We start from the raw sequence: 14293 nt of genomic DNA on the forward strand, positions 1-14293 counted from the left end.
AGCTTTTGTGGTGTATCGGGGGAATCCTTAATGTAATTGCCACTGTGCAAATTTCCATTGAGGGCTTCTGATTTGAAGGAAATAATCAAACTAATTAGAAGCATAATATCCAGAGCCTTCCATATTCATATATTACAGTTCAACCTTATTAAATTGTCTCTGGTCAGAATTTATATTTTTTCTCCAAAATAATTGTTTAAACTGGAACAAAAGAGCTTTATAGGGCATTTTCTGCATCCCTCACATGTCCTCAAGTGCTTCACAGTCAATGTATTACTTTGGAGGGGAAGTGATTTGGCTAGTATTTTTGCCAAGAAAATTACACTGTGCAAAGTCCCATTACGAGCTAATTGACTAGGTAAATTGGTTTGATGTTGATCCTACTCTTTCATACCTTCCAACAGAGGCCTCAGTTTAATGTTTTATCCAAAAGATGTCGCCTGTGACAATATAGCTCCTTCTCAGTCCTGTATTACTGTACTCAAGTCCTGGAATAGAGTTTGAGATCATTGACCTTCTGACTCTGAGGCAGGAATTCTATGAATGAATTCTGCTCATAGTTTGTTTTTAACTCTGAACGCAGTGAAAGCGTCTTATGTCTTTCATAATTTGCTACCAGATCTGCCACTTTTGTGTTAATGGCGTGCTAAATTTATCTCCGTATAAAAGCTATTTTGTTTAAATATACAATCTTCCTTGTTCACTGCTAGAATTGAACCACCTCTGGAAAATGTTCTAGGGAAATCGAGTGGCAGGCTATTCCCCCACTAGCCATGTGTTGACAGCAGAAGCTTATTTCCCAGCCAAGAATAATAATCTGCTGCCCTTAGAATTGCCTTCATAACAGGTTTTTCTTTTGTCAATATTCTTAGGTTTTAAAATTAGAAACTGAGATTCAAGTGAATGAACAATTAACATTTATTTTACATGTTAATGAAAATATGAATCTCTTCACAATCATTTTATGTACTTTTTTCTGATATTACTATAAAGCCTTTTGAGTTTGCTAGCTGTGTTCCTTGTTTCTGTTCAGTTTCCATTGACGTTTTCTGCAATTTTTTTTTAATTTTTAAGAAGTTAAGTGAACAAGTTCACAAGTGTTGTGTTGTTCTTGGTTAATGTATTTTAATCTGCTTCACTACCTACATGTCAAAAGGGCATGTTGAGTTCTCGTGATGTTGTTCATGGATAAAAATGTCAAAAACTGTTTTAATTAAGCAACTCACTGGCGGAGGAGGCTCCACAAATATCCCCATCCTCCATAACTTGCCGCTCACCTAGGCAGGCTCCCCCAGTACAGCTACAACACTGGCATTAGCCGACAATGTGGAAAAATTGTCTAGGTATACACCATTAAATGGTGGAGCAGGCTGGAAAGGCTGAATAGCCTATTCCTATGCCCATTTTTTATGTTTCTATGACAAGATTGTTGCTTTCAACAATGGATTGCTATTTAATTCCGTAAAAACCACACATCAGCTATGTGGTCATTCAAAATGAAAAGCAAATCAAGAGCACTTCAAAGACTTTTTTTAAAAGTTTCTAATTTTTTTATTTGATTTCACACTAGTTTTTCTCTAATGACACGGGCTTGTCTTTTTATAGCAATGACTACTTGTGCTTTAAATTTCCACCTACGTAAGTGCTGCATACTTGTTCCACTTAGTGTTCTGCCACTATATTAATATCTATGCCTGGATGTTTGAATCGTGTGGAAATACAGCTTCTGTTGCATTCCTTTTAGATCTCTTCGCATACTAAACCGTCATTTTGGTTTTAGAAGAAAGTACTAAATTTATTCTGTCATCATGGTTGTTTGATTTTCTTTAGCGTTGTAGGCAAGTGCTTAATTTTGGACACACTTGGATTTCCTTCTAAAAGTAGTCCATTTCCTTTGGATCGAGTAATTCAATTCCTTAATTTTATCTGTTTCCTCACAAATCAGAGCAAGAATGTCATTTCCACAATGTGCAGCCTGATAGACCTTGTGTCTGACTGCAGAATCTGTCCCAAAAGCCAACTGAAACCCGTTTCTAAGCAAAGGTTATAGAATGGACAGTGAATTGCAATGAGCGCACTGGCAGAAGGCCATATCTCTCAGGAGATGGGAGGGTGGCCCATGGAATTTTGTTTAGCCCATTCAGCAGTGCTGTACAGCATTGAATTAGCTTCTATTAGCAACTTTTTGAAAGTCACTTGTGTAGAATAATTTGTATGTTGGTAAAACTATAGTATACACTTACCGGGAATAGGACTGACTGGATAGCTCCAAAAAGAGCTGGCATGGTTTTGACGGTCTGACTGGTCTCCTTCTGAACTGTAAAAATTCTGTAACAAATGGATAGAAAATTTGTTGATACAATATGCAACTTCACCAGTGTGTGGCTGTGGCATTTATATGGTACATGATTAAGATACTTTGTGGCCTGGTATCATACCATGGTCAATGCCCTCTGTGACATTTTTGATAATTACTGGATTTCATCAGTGTTACATTGCAATAATGTGTATAGGATGGTGTAAGTTTTTAGTCAATCCTTAATCTACAGGCAGATGATTTATTCTTTATTCAAACTTAATGTATAAATCAAAGATTCATTGACTTAATTGTAATTAGGAAAATCTTTTCTCTACTACAGGGAAAGATCTAGGACTTTTTTTTTTAAGTTCAATAATAGTGACACTTAACAACAACAAAACTTCCCAAGGCTTTTGAATGAGGGTATAGTCAGACAAAAATGGATAACAAGCTGAAAAAAGTGTTAATGGACGACCATAAGCTTGATCAAAGCATTGAGCTTTCAGGAAGATCTTGGACATGTCATGACAGTGGATATTTTAGAAAGGAATTCCATCATGAGAAGCCTAGAGAGCCTAAAGTATGACCTTCAGTAATGGGGTAAATTATGCACAAGAATCTTGAGTCCAAGGGCTGAAGAATTCTGGAGGCAGGACAGGTGTTACAGGGTTGGTGGGCATTCATTAAGAGGAGTTAGTGAATGAAGCTGAGTCAATGTAGGTGAGTGAGGGTGGGGTTAACAGATGAGAGTGACATGGGTTAAGGTATGAGTGTTAAAGTTACAGAGGAGCTGAAATTTTCTGAGTTGGTCTCTGTTGAATTGGACTAATTGAGACTTAAGAATTTATTCTCACTTGACGGAGAACTTGATGGAAATAAAAATCTAAGAGCAGCACCCTGTTTGTAAAAAAAAATGCCAAATTGAATATAATGAGCATTATGAAGAAGTAACCAGCAAAATCAATAGTTTTAGGGTTGTCCCTCAAACATCCCTCTTTGCAAAAGCAATCGTGTGTTTCTTTATTGCCTGGTTTTGGCTTAAGAATGAATATGAGAAAAGTTGAGGGAGAGATATCTCCCATTTGTAGAGTTCCCCAATCTCTTAGATTATTTTCTTGATTTCTCACATTGAGGTCTTCTGATCAGATGAGAAGCACTTGCTTCTTGGAGCAGAGGGGAGTTTAGAGTTCATTCTCCATAACATGAGAGGACCTTGATAACTGGGTTCTCTGTGCTCTACCAACTTTACCTCCACTCTGAGGATGAGGTAATTTTAAAATACAACTTATAGCTTGTCTCAATACTTCAATTGCAGACAGATTTATTATGGCACAGGTGGAGTTTTAAATTCATGTAGGGCTGAGCATGACATCACATCTTCTGTACTTTTTAAAACTTTTGGCTCAGCCAGTACTGTGCTGAGGACGCCATTATTCACACACACTTCAATGCTTGAGCCTATTTTTAAAAAAGGCAAAATTGTTGGCAAGATTCATTTCGGGTCCATCTTCAGTTACTAATTTTAATAATTTCCTGCTCTCAAGAAGAGGAAGTGACAGAGTGTTTTAGAAATAGACTTGGATTAAACTGAAATTGTGTTATGCAAAAGGATTTGTTTAATTTGTGTATAAGTGCCACTAAATAAGCATTTACAATCTTTGCACTAATGATAATGCTGTAAAGATGTTGTCATCACTTATTAGCATCCATAGCCTCCGATCCACTACCTGATCAAAACTCCATGGTGTCAGAAATTAACAGAGCCCATTGTTTCTAAACAGACTAGGCTTATGGGACCTCGTGGTCGAGTCCTCCTAGTTTTTGTTCATAATTGCCATGAGCAGATGGAGCCCTTCAAGATACAAAGAGAAGGATATGATACATAAATCCTGATTCCTTTATCAAATCATTTTTTTTTTTAGAAACCAACATACCTTATTAGATCACTAAATTTCCATACTTTAACTGAAAGTTTTCATACGTTCACGCAACATCACAGGTGAGCAAGCATAATCGTATCTGGCTGAAATAAAGGAAGTACTTAAGATTCTATAACTGTACATTTTGAAGTTGACATTCATGCAAAAAACAAATGGTTATCATCTTGGCTAATGTACTGACTGCCTGTTTAAGTGCATATATTTTAATTGTTGGAGACTGTGGCCCAATATGTGATGAATGCTTGGAAAGTGAGAGAATACTTGTGCTCCTATAGGTCACAATTTAATGGGTTTGTGTTTTTTCTTTTCAGCAAGCCAGCAGAAAATTTTAACTTCTGGTTTTCTCTAATCTATTAATTCTTGTTTAGATTAAAGGATTGTTGATCTGCATTTGGCAGTGGTGCTCCCATGACTTTGTAGATAGATAGGGATATCTTTAAGGCACATGTCTCCACTGTTGAATACAGTTGATGCAGCATTTATATGCAATCATTATAGATTGAGCTTCAGAGAGCAAGAATGATCATAGAATCTTAGAGGCGTACAGCATAGAAACAGACCCCTTTGGTCCAACTCGTCCATGCCAACCAGATTTCCTAAATTAATCTAGTCCCATTTGCCAGCATTTGGCCCATATCCCTCTAAACCCTTCTTATTCATATACCCATCCAGATGCCTTTTAAATGTCACAATTGTACCAGCGTCCCCACTTCCTCTGACAGCTTATTCCATACATGCACCACCATCTGTGTGAAAAGGTTGCCTCTTAGATCCCTTTTAACTCTTCTCCCTCTCACCTTAAACCTATGCACTCTAGTTTTAGACTCCCCTATTCTGGGGAAAAGATCTTGACTATTCACCCTATCCATGCCCCTCATGATTTTATAAGTGTCTACAAGATCACTCCTTGGCCTCCAACTCTCCAGGGAAAATAGCCCCAGCCTATTCAGCCTCTCACTCTTGCTCAAACCCTTCAACCCTGGCAAAGTCCTTGTAAATCTTTTCTGAACCCTTTCAAGTTCCACAATATCTTTTGTATAGCAGGGAGACCAGAATTGAATGCTGTACTCCAAAAGTGGCCTAACCAGTGTCCTGTACAGCCGCAACATGACTTCCGAATGACTGTACTCCATGCACTGCCATGATTGATATACTTCTCAACCCCATTCACCTGCTTGTCCCCAAACTGTTCATCCCCTTATGAATCAAGAACATGTATTACGGTGCAGAATGTTGTTAGGGATTGGGAAACATGGGAAGCTGGCCCATTTTCACCAGCTCCTCAAATATTCATCATTACCTATAGCCAAAATCTCCTGCCCTTGTACATACACCCAATTTCTATCTAAGTAACAATCCTGAATGTCTCCATCCACCCCAACTCCAGGCTCTGCATTCCCACACCCTAAACACTGTCTTAAGAGACATAGGTCCAGTATAAGATTAAAATACAGTTACGTCTCTTTGAGAAATTTCTATTTTGTAATGGTTCAGTGTGCATGCATGTCTTCAAATTATTATTTCAAAAATAGATTAGAAATTGCATCAATTTTTGTTTTCTTACAGAATGAACATAGTATATTTTGCATGCGGTCAATACGTGTCAAAGGAAATTTTTTTGAATCTTGAATTTGTTTTGCTTTTATTTAAACCAGTTTCGAAAAAGATCAACTTGACTGCCTGGGGAGTATTCAGGATAAAATCACAGTTTGTGCCACTGATGACTCTTACCAGATGACTCGAGAACGGGTGTCACAAGTAGAAAAGGAGTCATGGAGTCGAACAACTATAGAAATTAAACCAGACTCATCATGTCAAGGTATAGAAACCACACACACGTAATAATCATGTGTAAATCTCTCCCTAAGGGCTTTGTGGGTTGACCTACAGTGCATGGACTGCAATGGTTCAAGAAGGCAGCTCACTACCACCTTCTCCAAGGGCAACTATGGATAAGCAATAAATGCTGGCCAGCCAGCAATGTCCACCTCCCATGAATAATTATAAAGAAACTGTTTATATTCGTAATTCAACAAAACGTGCCTGTTGTAACCACAGACTCAGCTGGTCTAATAATTTCTCTCCTGCAGAAATATACCCTTGTGATTTCTTGCTGACTCTCTAACTTGGGAAATTGGTGGAAAACTAAATTGTGCCTGATCACAATATTTCAGTTGTAGCATGTTTCTTAAAAATTCCTGTTGTGACGACCAATATACATTTTTTGATTAAATATTTCCTATTCTATTTTATCATGTACATTTATAAATGTATGAATTTCCACATAATGAAACGTTGTTAGTGGCTTCCCAAATAAATTAGTTACTGAAATATATAGAGTAAAATATGCTCTAATTGCATTTTATTTATTCAACCTTCACATCAGAGCTAGTGCAGCTTCGTTCTGGAAACTGAAGACCTGTGACAAAATAGTCTCTTTATAATCTATGTCCAACTTACAGAATACAGTTATGATTGTTGGACTTTTTCCTTATTGGCAAATGCTGTGTGCTTTGGCAGTGCTGTCCAGTTAATTTGCTGAGCAGTTGCTGCATAAATTAGAGCAACAAAAATAATTGCAGGTTATGAGAGAGCTGGGCGATTGGATGTAATTTGCTCAAACTGTATCATACATGAAATTTCCAAAATATCTAGCAACTGTGATGCTTTGACCAAAGTATATTTTTCATGTACTTTGTATACATGGCAACCTTAGTTTTTCAGGAGGTAACCCCAAAACTTCCAGAACTGGAGGGTATTTAGAGTTGAAAATAAAGAAGCATTGCATTAATTACTTGGACTACATTTAGAAGGGCAACTGTGAAACCAATCAAATACTTCTCAACGTGGGTAAAAACAACAAAAAAAAGTAGTTATCATAGAAAGTACACAAATAATCATCGTGATGAGTTAGTGGCCAAGATTATAAATGCTGATTGATTTTCTTTCTAAGAAAGGAGTTAATGTTCAAAATCAGAAGTTGTGGAAAAGCTCAGCAGGTCTGGCAGCATCTGTGAAGAAAAAAAGTCAGTGTTAACGTTTCGGGTCCGGTGACCCTTCCGCAGCGGACCCGAAACATTACCTCTGACTTTTTTCTTCACAGATGATGCTAGAATTTGCTGAGCTTTTCCAGCAACTTCTGTTTTCGTTCCTGATTTACAGCATCCACAGTTCTTTCGGTTTTTATTTAAGGAGTTATTGTTGTCTGGAACTTTTGTGTAATGCGTGTGTAGAAGTTGAGCTCACTGATCTATCACTCCAAAACTGTAGCACAGGAACAATATGTTTGTAAAATGTACTAGAGCTGTATTGTAGGTTTTTTGTCCTTTGCAGCAGCGTATGGTTAAGAATATTGAGCAAAAGAATGTGTTTGAAAATTTTATCAAATAAACCTCAGCTACATTTTATAAAGAGTTGATAACTATTTTAATTATTTCGGCAATATCTCGGCTTTCTAATCATGAACAATCACCTTGTCTGTTCAGTGTAACCCAAGACAAGCATACCTGTTACTGTTGTAAAAATTGACCCTATGATATTTGGCGTAAAATATTGGCTTTTACGCAAGTATACAGGGTAAGTGTTGTATGATACTGTTGGTGGTAAGTGAGTTGAGTCAGTAACCTATTGTTACACCTAGCCATTGTTATCTTCCCCCTTTGATGTCAAGAACGCCTGTTTACAGCCTTTAAAATCCAGTTTTGTCTCCTAGGTGTGCGAAAGCCAGTCCATTTTCGAAAGCAAACAGTAAGTCCTGCTGGAGATGGCATTCCACTTCGAAAACCCTCTCCTACCATGAATCCAAGCTTTGGAATGAAGAAAAACTGTATCAGTACAGTTACCCAAAGACCTCTTAAAGATCGCCTCATCCATCTTTTAGCTTTGAAGCCCTATAAAAAGCCTGAGCTGCTTCTATGGTTGGAGAGAGAGAAAGCAAATCCGAAGGACAAAACGGAACTGTCTTCTGTATTGGAGCAGGTGAGAAAAGCAAAGATAGAACTTGAATTTCTATGGTGCCTTTCCTGGCATTAAGATGAACAACTATTTAGTGGAACACAATATTCTGTTTGTCACTCTGTGCTATTACTGAATCTATTTTGATAAGATTGTCACAAACGCTAACTTGCTTCTCAATTTCCTGATACATTTTGGGGTCTCATGATTTTGTGGAACAGATTGCTTTGTGGTTGATCTCGTATGCCACTTTGAAACTTATTTTTGTTTTTCTTTTAAAGCTCATCCAACCTTTTTGAGTGTTTAGTAAATTCAGCCTTTGAAACCTTTCAGTTTATAAAACTGAAACATATAGTTAACTTTAAATATTTAAAATGCACTCACTGATTCTTGTGGCTGGACCAATTAGTATGTTTATATTTTGTTCATATAGTTCTTCTAGATGCTTTACAATGTTACAAAGCTGCTTGCATCACCTCTTGAGAGGCAGGTGCTCTGGTGAAACTGAGTAAGAGTTTAGTTGAAATCTATTTTCAGAAGTTACAGACATGCTGACATGCTATTAAGAAGCCTTAAGTGAAAAAAACAAGTTGCTAATTGGTAGATCATATAATTAATTAACACAAATTAATTTCAAAGGGAATATAACCTGGAGGAAGAAACTCCTTGCCAATAGGAATATTTTAGCAACATTCGATTCTTCAATGCAAATGGCATCTGTTACCTCACAAACTTGCTGTCTGGTGTGAACCCTCTCTTAGGTTTTTTAGCTTCACTCAACGGATTAATTGCTACTGTCAAAGCAGTGTTTTCTTTCTGCTGGCAGCCCTGCTCAAGGAAATCCCTTTGTCTGACCTGTCTAATCCACTGCTTTAAGTAGTTCTAGGGAAATCCTTCTGCTACCAGAGCAAGTGGCAGGCTCCTACTTACAGCCAAAACATTGTTCTTCGGCCCTGAATTCAGGTCTTAATATTGGCAATTCATCACTGCGCCTTGTCTCCAAATCAGCTCTGCAAGTCCCAGTGTCCGTTGCTAATTCCTGCCTCCTTTTTTTTCTTCTCTCCTTGTTTCCAAGATTGTTACTCTTACTGCAAAAAGTATCTTTTATTGTTCTTTGCTCGTATTTAAAGATGGGAAGAAACTGCCATCAGTCATGTTAGAAGATTGATTCATGTGTGGAGCAAAATTTACTGAGGAAGGTGCTTTATAAGAGTCAGAGTCATACACAACAGAAACACCCTTTGGTCCGAGTCGTCCGCACCGACCATGTATCCCACTATATTTAGAGGAATAGCAGACATGTCATTCATCTTGAGTGTATGCACTGTACAGATTCAACAACTCAAATCAATAGATATCCATCCTGAGTGATTATTGGAGATGATTTCAGTTGGATTCATCTTTGTACAAACAATTCTTTGTTTTCAGGTCCTGTGACAGTTTATATTGCTTTAAGTTTTATGTATTGCATTGAGTATATTGTTCGCACTTGAGCAGTGTTATATTTGCATTGTCAGCATTACATTAGGATCAGATTGACTGACTGCAGTACATTGCAGAACAACAGAAAATCATACATGACTCTTTGGGAACCGTCATTAATAAAAAACAGCTTGTAAAGTTTTGAGAGAAGGAATGTAAATAGTTTGCTTCTAATTGGTCTGAGAATATACCAAATGTCCAATCACTGTCTCCATGTCACAGAAAAGTAATAGAATATGCAGAGCATTGTATAAAAGCTTAATATTGAAACACAGCAGATTATCTCACCTGTGTAACTGATGCTTTTGCAGGTTGACTTGTTTTTGCATCAGGATCTGTATATATCAGAGTGCATTTGGTACTTTAATTTTTTTTTAGGTCTGAACAACAATACTACAATATTTCTGAGGTAACTTTGAAAACTGAAATATTGCTTAAATGAATCATTGAACATCTGAAAGCATGCAGGACCTATTAGAATAAGCTTGTATTTTCTATTGTTCTGGTGTTCTGGTGGAACCCATTTCATATACAGATTTTCGTAAAATGAAGTTGTTTATTATACAGCATCTGCCAACTGTTAGATGACAATTATGCCATATGGAGTATCTAAATTCAAATACATACTAAACAGTTTATTCAGGACATGCACTTCCAACTGCAAGATTTACTTCCGGCTACACAGCTTCTGTCAACATTCAGCATTGACAATCCTAGTTAAAATTTAAAAACTATATCTGTTTGTATTATTTTAATTAGAATGGCACTGTAAGCACTTAATCATTTTTTGTCATGGTTTGTTATCAGTGCTTTCAGAAAAATTACTTAGGCGCTATCTTTACACGCAAATCAATGTCTATAGTCAGAAAAATGTTTTTTAAAAAAAAGTCAATAAATGTAGAGCTGGAAAAGCACAGCAGGTCAGACAGCATTTTTTAAAAAAATTTTAATAAAATAGATATTGCATAATGGTGTGGAAGAGCAAGTTACATTTATATAATGCATCTTGGGCCATTACATCCAATTAATTATTTTGAAATATAGTCTGATGTTTTGTAGGCAGATACAGCAGCTGACTTGTGCAGAATGCCACAAACAGCTGTGACATAAATGGCCAATTAATGGTAGGTAGTTGAAAGAGAAGAGCATGCTTGAATGTATGTAATCAAGATGTAGCATAATTGGCTGACAATACGCAGTGGCCCCCTTTATCTTGAAAATCAGTTTTTAGCTCATTTTACTGTTTTTAAAATCAACCAGATGCAATATTTACTACATTATCTTGTGCTCCCAAGTCATCTATCACTCGCTTTAGGGAATTAGTGAATAATAACTTGAGAGCTTGCTTTCAGATTAGGACCTGCTACAGAAGTGTTTCAACTGGTGTAAATAATGCAGTACATTCCATTATAAAGCCTTAAGTGTGCATTATAAGTGTACACAGTATAGCCTAATTATGGCACTAAAATTTACTTTTTTTAATATTGCATTAAAATGAGTGATTACTATGTCTTATCAGAACTTTGGATTGTGCTGACAACAGAGAGACATTTCATTGCTTTGAGTCAAGCAGTCTTGCAAAGTATATCATAAAACTGTTTAAGCTCCTTTTATTTTAAATACCTTAGATGTGCTAAAACTTGTTGACTTGTAAATGAATATTGTGTCAAGTTGAGCATGCATGCTAAGGGATTATGGAATTTATTACATCTGACAGCTGAAACTCTGGATTCTGTAGCAGGATATAAAGTTGACATTAGTTTTCGTTTTAATCCATCTATTCAGAGATGTTATTACACACCCCTAGAGCAGGTAGGACTTGAATCTGGGCCTCCTGGCTCGGAAATAGTGACATTTCCATTGCACCACCAGACTCTTTTTTTTTTTTAAATTGTTTATTGCTGAAACCAGGAATTGAACCAGAGACCTTTCTCCAGTCTGAGGCTCTTCCAACAGCACTATTTCAATGATGTGGTCAGGCTTGCAGACATTTACTCTGTGTTCCCGAATTGGCACTTCATGTCCGAATAACTGTGTAAAAAGTAACTCTTGACCTTGCCATTTGATATCTGTGACCTTAAATGTGTACTCATAACTGACTCAAATACATCATAATACTCATTTATAGAAATATCCAAATTCAAAGATCAGGATTATATAATGAGAAGTTTGCTGCAGTACAGTTTTACCTTGGAAATTATGATTTCAGCATGAAGTAAGTTTTTTTTTTTTTGTCCAATGTTGCAGTTAATTTACACAGCATGAAAATGTTTTTGTGTTCTAAGAATGCACTTGTTTATTTGCAATAAAGTAAAAGTAAAACTTAAGTTTTGTTGTAACACCTATTCTGTTGAAACTGACAAGATAACACTGGAAGTTCACTATGTAGCAGTAAAAATACATCCTATTTTACATGACTTTTTTTTTCTCCAACCATCCATGCGTGCACCAACTTTCAACTAAGATGGCATTATGGTGTCAAATCCTGTCTTGGATTCAACTTGCTGTTTGGTTATTTAGTTCTGACCGTACATACTATTTTCTCTGTCCAGGTAGCAAAGGTAAATGTAAAGGACAACAACAGCTATACACTAAAAGATGAGCTCTACAAGGAAATTCAACAGGATTGGCCTGGTTATAGTGATGAAGAAAAACAGTTGATTCGAAGACACCTAATAAGGTTGACATTCATGTAATTATGATTACATAAATCTGCATTGCAAACACTTTTCTCATACTTTGCAGCTCCTACTGAAAAATGTTAAAAGTTTTTTTGGAGGAAAAGGAGAAAATCAGTTATTTTGTGCAAGGATTTCAGGCCTTAGTTTTACCTAGACCAGAAGTCTAGGATTTATAAGCAAGTGCCAATCTACATATATTTCCACCAATAATAATTAATCTCCAAATATATCTACTTGAAACGCACTGGTGTAGTCCTGAGCAGTGAAGTGCTTTACCTAGATATATGTAGAGATTAATTAGAGGCGTTGACCGGACTAGCCACAGTTCCACTTTGCAAATAGATGTCCTATCCAGACTATGCTTGGGTAATCTCATGGGAACTCACTGACTGTACTTCCCATTAGATTATTTACACTAACTGATATGAAATGCTCATTTAAAATGACTGATATAGTATTGTAACTCATTGTACTATACTGCTATAGTGAAGCTGTGTTTAAACTGGTCTGTGTCATGACGTCAAAAAGCTTATTATTATTGATCAAACAGCTTCAAAAAATACAAACTGATTTGTCACATCCAGATACAATTCATATTGACAAAATATCAATGAACAGCAATTAATCAGTTTAAAAGGTGAAGTCAGAACATGAAGAAAAGCTAAGAATTCATTCAAACAACTAAACAAACAGTGAGTAGTCTGGAAACATCGCCATTAACCAAGGAAACTGGCAAACTCAATTATTTTGAATAGTACATTTACCTTCCATCTTGTGTTTTGTCACAGATTCTCACCAACAGTGCACTTTATAAGCCTTAAAAATACAAAATTTACTAATAGTTATTTAGATTAACTACATGGTAGTACTTTGTTCAAAATAAATACACTGAATTCTGACCCGTTAATGTAAGCAGGACGTTTTTTGAAAACCAAGAGGGTCTGGATTTTTGCAGAAGTACCAGATCACCCTGCCATGTCCCTGAAGGCTGAAAGCAGAAGCTAGCAAGACCCAAGATAGACAATACATCTTTTGCTAAGGCAATTACCATTATCAGCAATGGGATTCCTCTGTATGCCAAGAAGGGACATGGACGGGGTGAATAGTCAAGGCCTTTACCCTAGGGAAGAGGAGTCTAAAAACTAGAGGGCAAAAGTTTAAGGTGAGAAGGAAAAAATTTAAAAGGGGCGGCAACTTCACGCAGAGGAATGAGCTGCCAGAGAAAGTGCTGGAGGCTGGTACAATGACAATATTTAAAAGGCATCTGGATGGGCATACGAATAGGTCGGGTTTAGAGGGATACGGGCCAAATGCTGGCAAATAGGACTAGATTAACTTAGGATATCTGGTTGGCATGGATGCGTTGGACCAATGTGTCTGTTTCTGTGTTGTAAATCTCTATTGCTCTCAGTCCATCTGTACTTCATCCCAAAGGCTGCAAGGATTTAATGGCTGTCTCTCCAACAGTGATCCCCATCCACTGATAAAATAGTAGTCGAAGCAGGTAGGGTCCTTAACTGGCCATGTGATTGGGCTCCAGGAGACAGGCCCCTCTCTCCCTCCGCTTCTTCCTTCCTTTCCCTTCTCTCTCTCCATCCTCCTCTCCAGCTGATGCTTTGTCCTGACTTGTTTTTCAATCAGATCAAATTCATGCTGTTGGTATTATTCTGAGCTGCACAGAACCATCCAGCTGACTGAGCTAACCAGCTCCACCAACTTGATGGTATACCTTACAAAATAACAACACAGCTGATGAAACTGCACAAATGTAAAATGCAACTCTGCTTAACCATTGAAATGTAAATAAAAACCAAAAGAATTGCCGATGCTACAAGTCAGAATCAAAAACAGAAGTTTCTGGGAAAGCTGAGCAAGTCTGCAGAAGTGTTCTGAGGAAGGGTCACCAGACTCCAAACATGAAGCCTGATTTCTCTTCA

The 14293-nt window shown here is 37.0% G+C and overlaps 1 protein-coding gene across 8 annotated transcripts in view; it reads left to right on the forward strand.

The window, feature by feature from the left end:
• LOC109921738 (RNA polymerase II elongation factor ELL) overlaps positions 1-14293 on the forward strand; it is an 89986-nt gene that overhangs the window by 52838 nt on the left and 22855 nt on the right. For 5 of the 8 annotated variants that reach the window (XM_048615961.1, XM_048615962.1, XM_048615964.1 and 2 more), the window contains exons 4-6: positions 5895-6058; positions 7952-8217; positions 12228-12367. In XM_048615961.1, the coding sequence (XP_048471918.1) occupies positions 5895-6058; positions 7952-8217; positions 12228-12367 (570 nt within the window). The remainder of the gene's footprint in view (positions 1-5894; positions 6059-7951; positions 8218-12227; positions 12368-14293) is intronic. The other 3 variants (XM_048615963.1, XM_048615966.1, XM_048615968.1) reach the window with 1 other exon arrangement.

Source organism: Rhincodon typus, chromosome 33, assembly GCF_021869965.1.
Source record: "Rhincodon typus isolate 14 chromosome 33, sRhiTyp1.1, whole genome shotgun sequence".
Taxonomy (NCBI): domain Eukaryota; kingdom Metazoa; phylum Chordata; class Chondrichthyes; order Orectolobiformes; family Rhincodontidae; genus Rhincodon; species Rhincodon typus.